This window comes from Vulpes lagopus, chromosome 17 (assembly GCF_018345385.1).
Source record: "Vulpes lagopus strain Blue_001 chromosome 17, ASM1834538v1, whole genome shotgun sequence".
Classification (NCBI taxonomy): Eukaryota; Metazoa; Chordata; class Mammalia; order Carnivora; family Canidae; genus Vulpes; species Vulpes lagopus.
In genome coordinates this window covers 16,590,552-16,608,979 of record NC_054840.1, presented here as the reverse complement: position 1 = coordinate 16,608,979, position 18,428 = coordinate 16,590,552, and the positions used below count along the sequence as shown (strand labels likewise).

General features: G+C 40.2%; 1 protein-coding gene across 1 annotated transcript in view; it reads left to right on the top strand.

Annotated features, from left to right (window-relative positions):
- Nucleotides 1-18,428, top strand: part of IQCJ (IQ motif containing J) — a 208,610-nt gene that overhangs the window by 172,412 nt on the left and 17,770 nt on the right. The window contains exons 2-3 of the mRNA XM_041731645.1: nt 2,331-2,395; nt 8,682-8,762. Of these exons, the coding sequence (XP_041587579.1) occupies nt 2,331-2,395; nt 8,682-8,762 (146 nt within the window). The remainder of the gene's footprint in view (nt 1-2,330; nt 2,396-8,681; nt 8,763-18,428) is intronic.

Here is an 18,428-nt window from a genome sequence, read left to right as displayed (position 1 = left end):
GCTCATACTGTCACTTCTGAGTTTGGATTCTTTCAACTTAAAGAAAATAGAAATCTCAACCAAAAGTGCCTTAAATTAGAGAATCTATTGGGTCATGAAAGTGAAAAGTCCATCAGTATGCTGGTTTCAAGCTCCAGTTTGACCCAGAGGTTCACAGTATCACTAGGGCATTGGTTCTTTAGCTGTTTTCCTTGGTTTCTATCCTCTCTGCTATGTTATCTTTTTCTTCCAGTTAGTAGCTCTTAGCATGGCAAATACTTACATTGAGTTCCAGAGTTCTTCATACTTAAAAATCCTTATACTGTAGAATTCAGAGGGAAAAACTGAAATTCTTCTCTAGTTAACCAAAGTGAAGTTTAAAAAATTACCATTGGTTGAACAACTAATTTCAAAATATAACGCTGAGTGAATTATACCAGGTACAAAAGAATAGATAATTTTATATGAAGTTCTACAACAAGCCAAATTAATCTATGGTGATAGAAATCAGAACAGGAGAGGGGAATTGAGAGAGAAGAATTCAAAAGGAAACTTCTAAAGAGAGAAATGTTCTTTATTTCATTTTTAGATAGTGGTTCTGCCAATGTATGCATTTGTCAAAAGTTGTGTGTTTATGATATGTGCACTTCACACACTTGGAAATGAAAGCCTAGGTACTAACTGTCATGCTGGCTGATGTAAGGAGAATTGACTAAAATGAAATTAATATGGGAAACAGATGGGAGGCTCACAGTTGGTCTAGACCACACTGAGAAGCAGAGGTCAAGTTCTGGATAAATTTTAAAGTTGGGATCAACAAATTAGCTGATTGATTGTGTGTTAGGAGAGAAACAAAGGCCTGCAAAGGCTACAAAGGCTGAATCCTACTACAAAGGCTGGCTCCTAGGGTTTAGCTCTGCATATCTAGGTGAATAGTGATGTCATTTGCTAAAATGAGGAAGAAGTGGTGAAGATGGAGTTTTGGGTTGGAGGATAGAGGCCAGGAAATCAAGACTTTGGTTTTGAATGTGAGATGCCCATCAGATGTGCATCTGAAGCTGTCAAGTAAGAAAGTGGATGTAGAAGGCTGGAGTTTAGAAGAGAGGTCAGGTGCAAATATAAATTTAAAGCCTTGGGACTGGATAAGACCTGAGGAATGAGGATTGATATGGAAGAGGGCAGAAGCCTAGGATAAACTGCTGGCATATTTGCAGAGGAGCTAAGCTTTTGTAGGAGTGAGGAGGATCTGGGAGAAGCAATGAGAAGAAGATGGGGTCTCATACCTCCTTTAGACTGTGCTGGGTATAGCATGTGGAAAGAACTGGCCACCTCTTAAGCAGACTTCAAGGGAGATGGTGTGTTTAGGGACTCAGCTAAGTTTGTCATCAGCAAAGTCTTCTATATCCTAAAATTCTTTTCTAAATGACTCTATGATTTTCTTGCTCTAACAAAAAACTTAGCCGTTCCCAGAACAGTGAGGCAGGGTACAGTCAGAATAAGTTGAAGGGAATGTTCCAAAAAGTTGAGGCGATAGAGGATTTTGCTAATGACAGACTGTGAGTTCCAAAGGTCTCAGTGGAAAGGTTGGAGGGATTGGGGAAAGGTGAGTGACTGGGTCAAATTTTGGAATGCACAATGCAGTATAAAGTTTAAGAAATTGAGCATGGGGGATAACCTAGGAGACTTGTATATCTAGGAACTTAGAAGTATGTTGAGACTGCTTAAAAGCCAAAAGACCTCATGGTCTTTTTGGGACAAATGTGTAATTCTCATTAGAGATTCCTCTTGGTACTTCAGCAGTTTTTGTGAAGAGGCAAGTAGAGGCAACCAATCACTGTAGCCTGGAGAATGGAATTACAGAGACTATGGATGCCTGAAATGCAGGGAAGGGGTGTGTGTGTGTGTGTGTGTGTGTGTGTGTGTGTGTGTGTGTCTGAGCACGGTGACTAAGGGATGAGGGGAGTTACCAAAAGACAGGAGGGGATGATTGCTAAATGGCTAAACCCAGCACATGCTCATTAGAGCCCTTTACCCAGCAACCATCAAACATAATGCTGTTGACAGAGTAAATCTGGGAAGAGCATGAGTGGATCCATGTAAACACATCCTCACTCAGCAAAAATAACAGGAAGCACTATCTTTAGTGGCATAAAAAATTCATACAATTTGAGTGGCAGCATTGTATGTTAATTTGATCAAGAATCAAATTGTATTGTATGTTTAAGCACTTATCCATTGTTAAGTCCAGAACTCTCAACAGTTATCTCAATTTTGCAAACAATTGTTCTCCAATATTATTACCCACAAGTACACGGGGTCAATTTGTAAGTTACTTCTTTTCTTTTTCACAGGAAGAAATGAAACGATTGCAGAACCCTTTAGAACAAGTTAATGATGGAAAATATTTACTTGAAAAGTAAGTAAAAAATACCAAAGGAAATTAAATTATGTTTGAAGTTAAAAAGCTTGCAAGAAAAAGAAAAAACAAAACACCTGGCAAGGCAAAAATGAGTGAGTAAATTTGACAGTTTCTTTATGATACCACTGTGGTCAGGACCCAGGTATATGGCTCATTTGAGATACAGTTAGGTAGATTTATGGCTAGTTGAGGTGTGATACACAAGCTACACTGATTAACAGAATAATATGATGCATGGTGCTGTGTCTGAGGGCTTAAAACTTAACAACCTTTCCCTGTTTTTGGCTTTTAATCAATGACATGTATGGAAGGCAGTCATAAAATTTGCAAAAAGCATAAGGGTAACACTGACTAATAGAATGAACATTTAAAATAATACTACAGAAAGGAACAAAAGTGCTCTGACCTCAGGAATCACGTGATCTGCCCCCTCATAACCCCTGAGAACCACTCATCTGTTTTCCATTGCTATAGTTTTGTCTTTTTGAGAATAAGATCTTTTGTACTGAAAAAAAAAGCAAGAAAGAAAGAGATGAAATTTAAAAGATACAAGTGAACTTTTCATTTATATTTTCAAAAAATTGTACAATTAGAGCACGTGAGAGATATATTCTGATTTCAGTTTGTGTGAACAGATGCTTAGAGGTTTTATCTGATTTTAACACAGACCGTGATTTTATATGGCTTCTAAAAATATTGTCACAATATTAGACTGATCAATGGACATGCATTGTCAAGATAAAAGAAAAAAATGAACATTTACTGAGCATTTACAATATCCTCCATATTAGTGAATGCTTACAGATGTTTCCTCTAGAATTCTGATAATTCTGTGACATAGGCACTGTTTCTATTTTATAGATGGAGAAAGACTCAGAGAGCTTTCAGCACTTATCTAAATATATTTAGCTAAGAGTAGTGAGGATGAGAATTTGGAAGCCACCAGTGCTCCTGCTCTCAACCACTGGCTAAGCCCCAGTGCCAAGCCCATGTGGGTGCCACCGGTGGCTCTGGTCACCACATTTAAAAAGCACATGATGCCCCAGAGGGGCATCTGGGTGGCTCAGTTAGTTTATTGTCCAACTCTTGATCTTGGCTCAGGTCTTGATCTTAGGGTCATGAGATCAAAGCCCATGGAGGGCTCTTCCCTGGGCATAGAGACTGCTTAGGATTCTTTCTCTCCTTCTCCCTTTCCACCCACTTCTCACATAATTCTCTCCCTCTCTTTCTAGAATAGAATAGAATAGAATAGAATAGAATAGAAAAATTAAAATAAAATAAATAAAAATATGCATTGACCTCCCACGAGTATCAGAGGAGATCAATTAAAATTGTGAGGGATCTGGAACCACATGAAACTATTACAAAGAGCTGAGGATGTGAACTTGGAGAAAAGAAATCTCAGAGGGAACATAATGGCTTTCCTTAAACATCCAAAGGAATTTTCCTATTTAAAAAGGAGCTAAATTGCTCTTCTTGCTCTAGAGAGCATAGCAAGAATCAGTGAGCAGGATTTATGGAGAAACAGCTTTGTGACTTAGAAAAAGAATAACTTTTGTGAAAATGCTGCCTGCCCAACAAAATGGACTTCTTTGTTAAGGAGTGAGATGACAGAAAGTAGATGTACCCAAGAAGAGTGAAGTGTCCATCCATTTGAAGTGCTAGTGAAAGCATTCCTGAAAATGGAAAATCTTGGATGTGATTCCTCTTTCTGATTTTATTCTAGCTTTGTGAGACTGGACAACTTATATAATACACACACCCCCGAACCAGCTTCCTCATCTTTAAAAATGAAGACAGTAACAGTGACTGGGCAGTCTTAGTGAGACCATTAACTGAGATACGCACAATAGCACAGTACCTTCAATGTCAGCGCCTTCTCTTTCCATCCTGGTGGCTGTTTGGAAGACAGTTCAGGTTCATTCTGTCTCCATGATTCTAAGAAGTTGCTTTGTCATCGCTTGAAGGACAGTTCCAGCCCTTTGATCAAATGAAGTTTCTGAGTTAACTTCAGATTTAATTTATCCTCGTCATGTCTACTGTCATTAATGTGAATAACTAAGAATAAATTAGCTCAGCACCACCCCACCCCATCATCACTAGCAATATTGTAAACAATAATAACTAAAAATTTTTTGACAGTGTAGCTAGAAAGCTTTTCCTCTATGGAGATTAGTGTGGTAATGACATTAGATCAGTAGTTCTTCATACTGGATACCCTTAGAATCACCTGGGAGTTAATAAAAATGGCATAAGCCTTGGCATAACCTCCAACCTAGACAAATTGAATCTGAATCTCTGAGGATGAGATTAGTATTTCTTAAAAGCTGACTTCATGTGATTCTAATGAGGAGCTGTGGATGAGAACCAGCGGTCTAAGTGCATTTTAGATTCCTGTTGGTTATTCAATAATCTCATGTAGCTTCGTTCTCATGGGACACACTTCTCTGTGACCTTCAGCCCTTTTGATGAGGGGACACTGAGCAAATGGTCAAGAAAGAGTTCCTGAGACATCTTTGGTGCCAAAAGATGCTTTTATTAAATCAAGGGGACAGGGCCCATGGGCAGAAAGAGCTGTCCTGTGATCTTGAGGAGCCATTGATTATATACATTTAGGTTATGGAGGGAGGGTGGAGATAAAGGAAGTCTCTAAAGATATTTCCTTATGTTAAAGAAGACTTACAGGATCCTGGAGGTCTGGCTGTTCTCCAACTAAGGTTGCTTTTAGCCTCTAGCAAAACATCAGCAGTATTAAGGCAGCTATGAGTTCCTTGAGGAATGTCACACTCTGCATGTCTCAGGTATTTGTCAATAGGCTGCAAGTTGTAAGGAAATTTAATTTATCTACATTTGCCTTTGCTCTCCTCATCACTTTCATCTATTAAATTTGGTTATGCTGATATTTCATTATTGATTTTAATATAAGAAGTGAGCTCCAGAAGTTTTTTTCTCGCTAATTGACCACAACTCTGTACTAAACTTCTCACTAATACCAGCATGTATCTTTCCCAGCTCTCTGCTCTCCCAGGAAGATTTGTGAAGGTTAATGGCAGATATGTGGGCTTCTGTCTCCTTCCTCCCCTATTCTTTCCTTCTTGTTACCCAGAAGCCTGGGAAAGCTAAAAGCTTTTGGAAATAGCCAATCTACTTTGCATGCCTATTTTTCCTCATCATGATTGAGGAGCTCCAGAGATGGGAATTAAAATCTCCCCTCAAAGCAAACAGGCCTGTGGGGAGCTTCCCTTTCATGTTTGTCCAGGACAGAGAGAAAACAATGGCTCCCAGCCCTAAAACTATGCTCATTTGCCTGGAATTCTAGAGATTTTCCTGGTTGGCTTTGGGGCAGGGCTGTGTCCTTGAAAGCTGTCAAATTTGATTGAAAAATTGGTGTACTTTGAGTGAGCAGTTAGGCATTTCATTATGGCTGTAGCTGACTTAGGTGCTGATGTAAATCATCTCAGCTACTTGAAATGACCATAAGTTAAGTGATAGTGGTGTCATAGCAGTTGATCAGTTACTCCCCCTTGGAACATTACATTTATTCTGAATGCTCAACAGGGTTTTGTGGTAGACAGTCAGTGTGAAGGGAGGGGAGGCTGCAACTCTGTTCTACTTGAGACTGTGCAGGGCCAGGCCAGTGCATTTGTATACACATACATGCACCTACTCAACAAAGCTTTCTCTGTGCCCATAAACAGAAGAGTAATGAGTAAGGCCATTAATTAAGAGCCTGCTTATGACTGTATTGTTTTTGATAATCATTCATTAACTTAAGTAAGACCTTAGGCTGACTGCTATTTGTTGTAAATATTGAATCAGGCTGGGTTTCTGGTGTGATTTGCAATCACACATTCACCTCACATATCATCGTTTTATTACCCGCAGGTAATTATTGATGGAATGAGCTAAGCTATCCAATTAAACCTACAGGTATTCATAGTTTATAGTTTGTTGAGGTTGTATAAATTATAACCCCAAATTAGCAAAATTTATTAATATATACATATTTTTTCTTTTTATAAAAACTTAAGCTTTGCCTTTGGTTGCTGAATAACTACAAGTCCCACACCACCTCACATGTATCTCTGTCGCCCAGTTTGCTAAGATGCTAGTAAGGTGTTCAATTAACAACATTTTAAAGTATCTTTGCTGTAAGGCCGTTGTCCCTACAAGATCATAGCAATGTACAAACAAGACTTTTTATGCCCGTCAACCCTGGATTAGGTTTCTTCTGTGTTTACCCTTGAATAGCATCCATCACACTTGTAGTTATTAGTTTAATATCCATCATCTCCTTGATTGTAAAACCATAGAACAGGGATTGTGTCCAGTGTTTTCACCATTGTATCATTTGTGTTCTGCATCATTTCTGATACATAGAAGACATACACTATATTTATGAATGAGTGAATAAGGATGAATAAATAATGCCAGAATATGAATGGCACAGAGCACACAAGAGTAGTTTCTTCCTTACCCCCTCAACACCCCAGCTGGGTAATCACAAAGCTATATTGTGCTGATGGCACCATCTACCGGCCATATAGGAATTTATCTAACCTATTGTGTGTTTCCCCACCTCTTGGTTATTCTTTACTAAAGAGGAGATATTCCTAGATATCCTCTGCACAATTTTTTTTTAATCTTTTTCTTTTCTTTTCTAAAACCACAGTGCTGGTCCTTGATTATTGAACCAATTTGAATACCTTCCTGAATATTTTCTATCACTTTCCTTGCTCATTCCTACCAAAAATCACCCTTAAGCATCCCATTCAAGTTTCCCTGCTCCAAATGTTTTAGGTGTCCCTGCAGCAATGTTTTTCACACTGTTGGTAACAATTAATTGACGATTTGTTAAATTAATTTGATGAGTCACCATTGAAAGGTAATTTTAAAAATCTGAAATATAAGATTTTATTTATTCATTCATGAGAGACAGAGAGAGAGAGGAAGACATAGGCAGAAGGAGAAGCAGGCTCCTCGCAGGGAGCCTGATGCAGGATTCGATCCCAGACCCCAAGATCACACCCTGAGCTGAAGGCAGATGCTCAACCGCTGAGCCACTCAGGCATCCCTGAAAATCTGAAATATAATAAAAGATATCAGCATACATTACATGTAGTTGGAGAAATAATATTCCCTGATATTTTTGTTTCAGTTTTAAACACATGTGCTTACACATGTGCACACACAGACCCTTAGCACATGCGTGTAATGGATTGGGATGTCAAATATTTGACCTGTGAAAACCACAATAAGTAGGATCAAGTTTAGTAAGTATGATATTATAATCCTTCAACCAGTATTTTGTGGTTGTGAGACTCAAGTTTTAATGTGGTTTCTGCTACATAGTGACCTGAGCATAATTTCTTTGAGCTTCAGATTCTCAACTGTACAATCGGGAGAATAGTTAATTGGTAGAGGCTACTGTGGGAATTGAATAATATAATGCATGTAAAATGTCTCTGACACTATTTTATATATATTATGTAGCCGATGACTATTAGTTTTCTGCTTATCCAAACTTATTTCCTACTTTTATCCTCCATTATCACCAAATTGCTCCTTTTTGTCCAAAAATAGCCTGAATTTTTTCACCTCTACTCCTTTGTTTTAGTATCCCTCTCATATGTATTATCTTTCACATCTCAATTTACCTAATTCCTGTCCATTCTTTAAAACCCACATCAACTACCACCAAATCCATAAAATCTTCTTTGATCATTGTAGCACCCAGTGATTGCCTAATAAGCTCATTAGGAGCAGTGATCAAATATCTATAGACTCCTGCCAGCAGTTTTCCAGGGTGGAGATTATATTTTGTTCATAGTGGGAGCTCTGCAAAAGCCTATAGAATGAAAGGAGGAAAGGGTCAATGGCAGTGGCACCTTTGGGGTGAGAATGAGTGAGATCCTCTCTTGGGCAATGCCATGGGATTTATAACACCCGCCTTATGTTTTTCTTCTCCTCCTGAAATGGCCCAGTATTCTGCTTTCCTCTTTGCTTAAAGGAAATGACTTTCATGCCTTAAATATGAATGTTGAGCTGAGGAGTAAAAATTAAAAGAATGCAAAGGTAAATAGAAAAATAATATTTTCTTTTCATGGTATAGTTGTTTATCCTTTATCCATCAATAGCAACCTTTAGGCCTCTGTGAATTAATTAAAATGAACAAGATCAGATGTATATCTGCTTTTTCTAATAAATATAAATTAGCAGTTTTATTGCTATAAAGGTTAACTATATAGACTCAACTATACTGAGACATTATTTCTGTTTCTAGTCACCAACTGGCCATGGATATGGAGAATAACATTGAGAAATATCACCTCAATCTACAGCCCCTGGAATCAAAGGTGAAAATGTAAGTTATTTCAAAGTTTACATTAAAGCATTAGTTTTACAGTTCTTGTTTTATGAAATTCTAGCCTACTCTGGAATTTGAGGGTATAAGAATTAAGAATTTATTTATTTCACATCTATGTGTTAAACATTATTTCCTTTGTTCTGGGTAGCAACAAAACTGTTTTGGGCAAACATCACCACCTACTGGATATTATGGAGAATTATTTGGTTGTCATCACATCTTCATTTCTTGGATTTTTCCCGTTCTAGGCAGCGTGCAGCTCTTCAGCATCCATTAGCATTTTTCACTGTCTTTCATCTTAGTAACTTGGTTAATCCCACCTTGAAACAACTTGGCTGTTGTTCCAAGCTATTTCTTTATTATACACACACATATTTTTAATCCTCTTCCTCCTATTTCTATTCCATCTCTCATCCATATATTTTGGAAAAATATCTCTTCTTTTTCTCCTCACTTACTGTCGTCTTCCTTTTTATTCTCTCTCTTTTTTAAGATTTTATTTATTTATTCATGAGAGTCGCAGAGAGGCAGAGACATAGGCAGAGGGAGAAGCAGGCTCCTCACAGGAAGCCTGATGTGGGACTGGATCCCCGAACTGGGCTCACACCCTGAGCCAAAGGCAGACACTCAGCCACTGAGGCACCCAGGTGTATCTTTAGTCTCTCTTAATAAGACCAATCCCCTTCCCACTACAAATGACCGATGAATAAAGATAGTGCTTAGAAGGGATTCCTGGGTGGCTCAGTTGGTTAAGCCACCAACTCTTGATTTCAGTTTAAGTTATGATCTCAGGGTCTTGAGATCTAGCTCCACCTTGCCCCCCCCACCCCCCACCCCCCCCCCACCCCCCCGCATTGAGGGCTTCCAGGTTAGGGGCCTCATGGAGTTTGCTTGGGATTCCCTTTCTCCATCTCCCTCTGCCCCTTCCTCTGCTCACATCCTCTCTTTCTCAAATAAATAAATAAATCCTTACAAAAAATAGTGCTAAGAACACCTCAGTATTAACAAAAATGAAACTAGTAACTTCCAGAGTGAAACAGGCTATATTCTAGAACAAAATAGCAACTTTCTAAAACTATGTTTAAGGAGAGAAGGAGTCTATCATAATCACCTTAGAAGCAATTTTTAACTATATTTGTTTTCTGTGATCCTTTCCTCTTCTGATCTTCCTTCAGAGGTGCATATAAGAATTTTCAGTGAGGTCATATGAAATCTCTCTCTCTCTCTCTCTCTCTCTCACACACACACACACACACACAGAGCTTAACACTCTGAGAGGCATGTATCCGAGAATTTAAACATGTCTAAGCTGGCTAGGATCACTGATCATTTGCAGAAAAGCCCAAAGAGGAATCTTTTAGAAAATAAATCACCCTGAAGAAGGGAGCCTTGAGGTGTACAACTTTGAAGAACAATAAGCTATGGATTTAGGAACTAATACAGAAATGATGCAGCCATATAATATCCTACTGGATAAAAGCAAATATTAACATAAACCCCTGTCAACTTATATTAACCCTGGTTATCAATGAAAAGCTTGTTTCTGAGCGGAAACATAGAGATACCTTGAAGATAAAATTCAAATATGGCTTCTGAACCTGTTGGGTCCCCCATTAGGAAGTTCTGTGTCATGCTCACTAAATGAATAATAAATCAGGCTACCAAATTTTATGCAAGCAATGTGTCAGCCTTGCTATACAGGATTTTAGTTTGCAAACATAGGTTACTTTATCCTTAGGAACTTTCTCATTAAGATAACCTTCTCTTAAATGAAAAAGTGCTGGAATTGAAAGTTGTTTGTGTGAAAAATTAATTAGACTGTTTGATTTGAATGCTGAAATGAAGCTAGGAAACCTCCCTGGTCTTTTTTGGTTTTCATCATCCCCAATATGTAGAGGCAGAGGGGCAGATGCCTGGAGGAGGAGCAGGCAAGAAAAAAATATCTCTGGCTGAGATTCCAGCCAGCTCAGAGAGTCTGGGACTTTCTGTGTAGCTAGCTTAATGGAGGAGTCTCAGTTCAGTGAGGTGCAAACAGAAAGGTTTTATCTCTTCTAATAACTCTGAACCCCGTTTCCACTCACTGGAGGGGGATGAGGGAGAGAAAACTTAATCTTGTCCAATAATGGAATTTGAGTCCCATTGGAGAATTTAGTCCAGTTCAGTGACTCTTGTCTAATCTGGTTATTAAATTCTTAACTCTCATGACAGTTTGAACATCTCCCTTCTACACACATTAGATCTTTCCAACAGCTGTGCAGCTTGCTCTCCTTTCTCTGTATTCTCTCCTCTTTCTGGTTGCCCCTTCTCCTTGGTATCATCTCTCCCACCCTTCATGTGCTGAACACCCAACTGCCCCAGCATGCCTATTAATGGTAAACACTTAGCTTCCAAGCAGTTGTTTCCTTAAAAAATAGCTCTAAGGGTTGGGATCCTGTGAGAAGAAAGGTCATCTGGTCTCCTGTGAGTCCCCACTGATGTTGTGGGCTGTGCCTCTCATTGTGTCCCTTGTTCTGGAGGGGGACCGTCTGCCGCAGACTGACCTTGGCATTCTCATCAGGGTGGATCTTGGCAAACCCTCATCCCCACTTCCCAAGGGATTTTCTTTAGCCCTGAAGAACATTGGATATGAAAGATGGGTCCTTGTCTCAGGTTCCAGAGTCACTGTCAGACTTCACAAGCTTTCTCTTACGGTCTTCTGGCTTTTGTTGGTGGGACCCTGCTGAACATCTATCTTCCTCTGGTAGGTAGAGAGAAGTGAGGGAAGTGAGGATTACTACACTGTAAAATTTGTTTTCCTGGAAACTCTCCTCTGTCTTCCCTGACAAGGAGGAGAGGGTCAGTAGGTCCCAATAAAGGTTTTTTGGACAGTCCAACCTCTGTAAACCTGAGGTGGGATGCTCCTTGGCAGGCCAATCTTTGAACATAAAAGACAATAAGACAGGATGAGAACTGTTCTCAAGTGTGGGCTGCCTCCATTGTATACCTGCACTAGTGAGAACCTGAGGTGAGGGTTGGATGGGGCGGGAAAGACTCTCAATTATTTCTTCACACTAAGGCCAACTAAAAAGAATTTGATAAGAAAGCCTAAACCTTTACGTGGATTGCAAAATATCAGTGGAAAGAAGTCAAGACCTGCAGGGAAAGAACACATGTGAGTGTGGGGGTGGAATTTAGAGGAAATGTCAGGAAGGGCACATTACCTGGTTCATGAATGTAACCATTAACAGGTAATTTTGAGTTTTTGACTTGAAGGATCAAAGGACTGTGTCAAAAAGGAAAAAGCAATCAAGATTGCACGGCTATTAATAAAAAGTCATTTGGGGGAGGTGAAAGGCAGGTTTTCTGAAGATCAAGCAAAGGCAAGCCTCTCAAGTCAGAAAATTTAGTGAAAGCAAAAGTAATAGTGAAAGCACCACAGTGAAGACTCTCAACCCAACTCGACTAACGACAAATATATTCTTAAGAGGCAGGGCTGGAATGTGGGCCTGGGGATAAAGGCACACATCAAAGGAGCTTTAGCATAAAGAGGCTTTAGCACAAAGGCCTGGCTGCCAAGGAAGGAAATGGGCTCTCCAAATCCCATAAAACTATTACCCTTCACATGGAGGTCACACCTTGCATGTTGTGGTGAGATCTAAAACACACCTTCTGAATACAAACCATCACTTAACAGGTGTTCATTAACTATGTGCAATCCCTCTCCTGATGTTTTAACAACATATTTATTTTGTTATTTATTTATTTTGAATACAAGTTATCTTTTGAACACCTGCTCATTAAATGTGTCTGATTCATTTTTTTATTACTGTATTTGATGATTTAGTGACAAAACAACGTTTAGATTCTATAAAAGAGAGGGAAGGAAAGAGACAGACAGGCAGACAGACAGACAGATAGACACACTCGAGGAACAAGACAATTCCCAGAAGAATTTCAACAAATAAAGCCTTGTTAAATGGCATTTGTTTGAGAGTAACGCCTATCAACATTAGTCAACGTTTTAATTAAAAGAAGATAGAGAGAAGAATGGTTGAAAGCATGGGCTTTGGAATTAGAGCAATAGAAGAAATCCCAGCTCTGCTCCTTACCCACTGTATGATCTTAGGAACACTGCTTACCTGTCTGGGCCACAGTTGCACTCCTCTATAAAATGATAACACTAATCATCTCCAAAAAGATTGTAGTGAGCTTTCAGTGTGAAAATTTAAAAAAAAGATTGACCTAATGTGTCTTTCCATGAGTTATACTGTTTCTAAACATGTTTTTATGCCAAACTGGGCTAATAGAATATCGCCCTTGGAGCACCTGGGTGTCTCAGTGGTTGAGTGTCTGCCTTTGGCTCCAGTCGCGTGACCCCCGGTCCTGGGATTGAGTCCCACATTGGGCTCCCCACAGGGAGCCTGCTTCTCCCTCTGCCTCTCTCTGTGTATCTCTCATGAATAAAGAAGTAAAATCTAAAAAAAAATGTTGCCCTTAAGGATCCTTAGGAATCTAGTATATCATATTGATATATATGATTAGCACGTTACTTACAAATTTTTTAAAGTGTTTTATTTTCTTAAGTAATCATAATGCTTTATCTAAGACCTTTATTTATCGAGTTTGAGGCTGACTTAGATACCTTATCCTGGATTCCTTGCCCAGAGGTTATTGCTATTCCTATTTTTGGGGTAAGCACAATATAGGTCAATAAGTTCAGTATTTTGCCCAAAGAACACAGCTAATGAGAAGTAAACTGAGTAACTGTAAACTGTAAACTGTAAACTGTAAACTGAGTAAACAGTAAACTGATCCTCCCGCAAACATACTGATTTTCCAGCTATATATGGAACAATATCCCTTGAAAAAAATCCTAAAAACTGGCAGAGCAACCCCTTTTACAACAGGCAAATAAGAGGGACACCACATTGAAACAGAAAGGAAAGGCTGGGATGTAATCTTGCAGTAAACTCCACCCCACCCAGTGCAGTGCTCACAATCAGGAGGGAACTCAAAACACAGAGCTTCTTCCTGAGGAATGAAGGATTATATTCTACATCAGGCACCCCAGCTACTAAGATCAGCACCTGAAGGACAAGCCCCCAAAACATTTGGCTTTGAGGATCAGAGGGGTTCCAGTGCCCATGAGACCTGCAGTGCTAAGGCCAACTGAGGTAGGGCTCTTCAAGGGCCCATGTGCAGACTCACCTGTCTCAGGGCCACATGCAGAAGTAGCCCTTTGAAAACTGCCCAAACTTAATGTGAAAAAGACTGATCTCCTAGATTTGAAGTTTGGGTCTGAGAGCCACGAGCCTGCTTGGGATACTCTCTGAGGTCAGAGAATGGTGGAAGCCGTCTCCCACTCTCTGCCTTACTAAAGCTAGCAGGCACCACCTTTTAAATTTTTTTCTTTTTATTTCTTTATTTTTTTCTCTTTTCTTTCCTCCTCTCCCTCTCTTCCTCCCCCTTCTCCTCCTGCTACTCCTGCTCCTCTTTCTTCTTCTTCCTTCTCTTTTTTCTCTTCTTTTTTTTCTGTTTTTGGCAGGTGCCATCTTACACTCCCCATCTTTCTTGCTCCAGCCAGTGAACACCATCTTTGTGTTCTCCTTCTGCTCCACTCCAGAAGACCAGTATCTCCCAAAGGATAGCTTCTACACAGATTTGATAGCCTGGTGTTGGTCGCTACCACCCAGGGAACACCTCTTGATTACCTGGACCTAGAGTCCTGGGGGTTTGTATTCCTGGGTCTCATGGGACTGTGGCAATTAGAGAGACAGTTCTTGGCAGACCACCACTCCCAGGACACTGTGTAGACAGCAGACTGAAGTACACATCTGCTCTTTTTGAGAAAGAAGTCTATTTGCTGGTCCAGGAGCTTTGGCCTGAGCTTTGAGCCTACATGGGGGGTCTCAGGGAATGGAAGCCAGTAAGTACAGTCTTTACACTGTCCCTCTGCCTTGCTCTACCTCACTAGAATCTTTGAGGAAGGAGATTTTACCTTTGCCCTAATTTTTCCTGCTGCTGCTGCTGCTGCTGCTAGGGGATACCTCTATACTACCTGGCTCTAGTGGCACTTGCAGTCCCCATAGGACTGTAACCAACAGAGAAAGAGTCTTAAACAGCTATCACCTCCAGGGCATGGCAAGAGGCAACAGATCCAGGAGCTCAGTATTGATGTAAAAAAGGCCTATTAGCTTATCATTATAGCTGCAGCCTGAAGGGCAGGCTTTTAATTAAACACACATCGAAGGACTGACTGTAAACTTTTTCTAAGACCTCAGAGGGTAGACACTATCTTTCAATTTCCTCTACCACACTCCAGAATACTAACATATCTTGAAAGGGAGGTCTTATACATGTCTGGTGTCCCAGTCTTTACATCTGGTGCCTTGGGTTTTGTGGCTGCTGCCTAGGGGATACTCCTTGATCACTTGGCTCAGGTGGCCAGGGGGCTTGCATTCGTGGGTCCTATAGGACAGTAACAATTGGAAAAGCAATTCCTGGCAGGCTACCACCCTAGGGCCCTGAATAGACAGCAGATGAAACACACCCTTGGCCTCTCTGTGAAAGAGGTCTATTTGCCTACCTGAAGTATGGGCCTTAGGGGCAGACTTCAGATTTGGCACACATCTATAGGCTACAGAGATGCTCTCAGGGAATATAGGCCTGGAGATACCATCTTTGTGATCTCCCTAACCCTTACTGCAACTTACACAAATCTTCCAGGAACAAAATAATACGCTCATCTAGAGCCCCAGATTTTGCTACTGCCACCCAGGGGACATCTCCAGATCACCTGGCTTGGGAGCCCAACAGAGTTTACAATTGCAGCCCCACAGGAACGTATATATTCTCATATTTTAAAAGCTACTACCTGAGAGTTTGGCTTCCATTCAGCCTGAATTTAGGTTCTGATTATGATCCTACCCCTTAGGACACTGACTGGTCTTGGCACACCTTCCACTACTGAGAGCTATTAAAAATAAAATAGGCTACTTGGACAATCACAAAGGTTGAGAGACAGCCAACAGCTAGGGCAAGGTTGAGCAATAAGGTTCATCTGCCACACAAGGCTAACCATTTAAGACTCAGAGAGGTGGCTGTTGCACCTAACACATAGAAACCAGTAGAGACTGTCAAGCAAAATGAAGAAACAGAGGAACATGTTCCAAATGAAAGGACAAGATAAAGCCACAGAGGGGAAAAAAACCTTAATAAAACAGAGATAAGTAATTTATATAGTAAAGAGTTTAAAGCAATACTTGTACAAGCGCTGACTGACCTTGGGAGAAGAACGGGTGAACACAGTAAGAACTTTAAGGAAGAGAAGAAAGTTCTGAACAGAAGTCACAGAGCTGAAGAATGTAATAAATACATTTAGTTTCTAAGCACATTTCCTCATGAGTTAAAACTTTTTCTTCTTTGAGGATTTATTGAATTATTTCTGGTACACAATGTTAGGAGAATATATCTCCTACTTACCATATTTCTAGAACTGTGGCAATATGGTGGACACATGTAGTTACTGCCCTCAAGGGATTCATAATCTAGTGGAGGAAGACTTATTGGAAAAGAGTTGTCTGGATTAGCCTAATCTGACACCCTTCTTTGAATGGTTAATATCCCCGAGATCAGCTGTTCTCTTTCATAGACTCAGTAGCCCCTGTGTGCCTTATTTCTAAAGCGCTTTCTCAATGTTGCCCAAAGTTGCCCAAATTCCATCTATGAGGAAGTGAGGAGTTGCTGACTGTTAAGGTGGTCATAGGTATTGGTGAAGGAACCTGCAGAAAGATCCAGAAAAGCATAAGTCCACGATGCTTAGGAAGGACCAGCAATCAAAGTACCAGCAATCTAAGTAGAAAGTACCAACAATCAAATGAAGTCAGGAGTTACAAACCAGCCAGAAACTGGAATGGAGCGGAAGCAGGCTAGAGATACAGACAAATGCTGTGGAAAACTTGCCTGTTGTATGTAGCGGCCCTTTACTAGCATTTGGGCAGGTTTGTATCAGGATACAGGGTTGAGGCAGACACCAAATAATGAAAACATGGTTTATCTGTTAGGATAGCTTTTAGTCACACATAGAAAATTTATCTAACAGGCTTAAACAAATAGGAGTTCTATTTACCTACTCAAAGTTAGTATGTGACAAGCCAAACTCATCACTTTGTTTTCTGTCTTTTGCTGAACCACGAGGAGGAAACACAACATAATGGAAAGACAGGGGATCTGGTCCAAATGTCAGATCTGTCAGTTAGTTCCCATCTTGTTTCTTGAAATTTTCAAGGACTCTTGGTTGCAAGTAAAAGAACTCAACTCAAACTGACTCATGTTTTAAAAAGAGATTATATTGGATCACCTAACAGCAACATGCAGGGGCTAATGTGCTTCAAGCGTATTCTAGACCCAGATAGTCAAGCATCATCAGACATCTCTTTCCTCCTTCTTCTATAAGCTCCGCTGTGCACATTATTACTTCATTCTTGTGCGGGCTCTCCCAACATTGTGGCCATGGGTTGGTGGGTCCCCAAAGAAAAATGAGTGCTGGAATAAAAAGAAGGAAAAATTAATGTTGGGCAGGCAAAAACTGTCACTATGCTAATAATAATGCTTTCCTCACATTACCACTTGTGGTAAGAATTGAATGAGAAAGTACAAATTAAAAGAGTAACGTAATGTAATGAGTTGGTTATTTTCCAAGATACTCAGCCTTGTGTCCTCTTTGATGATGTCCTTTTTTTCCATCCCCAAATTCAAACATCCTTGAGTAACCATGTATTTTGAAGTTGTAAACATTATTTGGTAGCATTTAAGAACTAGTAACTTTCAGGGGCACCTGGGTGGCTCAGTGGTTGAGTGTCTGCCTTTGGCTCAGGTCGTGATCCTGGGGTCCTGGGATCCTGGGATCGAGTCCCGCATCGGGCTCCCTCTGCCTGCATCTCTGCCTCTCCCTCTGTGCTTCTCGTGAATGAATAAATGGAATCTTTAAAAAAAAAAAAACTAGTAACTTTCAAATAAAAATCAAGATTTCTGACTGTTCTGATACATAGTAAGATTTGGCCACAATCAACTGTGCCACATTGCGGTTCCCCCTCTTAAGAGGCAGATACTGCCCAATCTGCCCCCAGACCAGTCCTTGGAGACATCTGGGATCCTTCTCGTATCTTCACAGCTTCATGCCCTATCACTTTTCTCTAGAAACCTCCTACCTTCTGCCCAGTACCTTCACTTCCAAGGCTTTGCCCAAAGGCCTTTCCTTGTCCTCCTCATCAGTCCAAATCCCATCCATCCTTCAAGGCTAATAAAGTACCAGGACTCATCCCAGTTCTCAGAGCTCTGTCTTCTAGGTAAGGACATGTTGTGTATAAGGACATCCAGTGACAACCAGGACTGCACTGGCTGTGAGCCCCTAAGTGGTTGTGAGTGCAGCCACGGGCACTGTAAAAGAGACAGGGATGTACAGAGAAATGTCAGAGGCAAGCGATGACACCATCCCTGAGATAGAAGACAAATAGGAATTGAACAAACAAAAAAATTATTGAAAAATGCATTTATCGTCTACCTTGAAACAAGCCTCTGTATTTATAATTCAAAATATAGGAACACACAAAATGTGCTCTTTTACTGCAACCTGCCTTTAAAGAATTGTTTGATAGCACAGCTTTTTTTAGAAGTAAAAGTGTC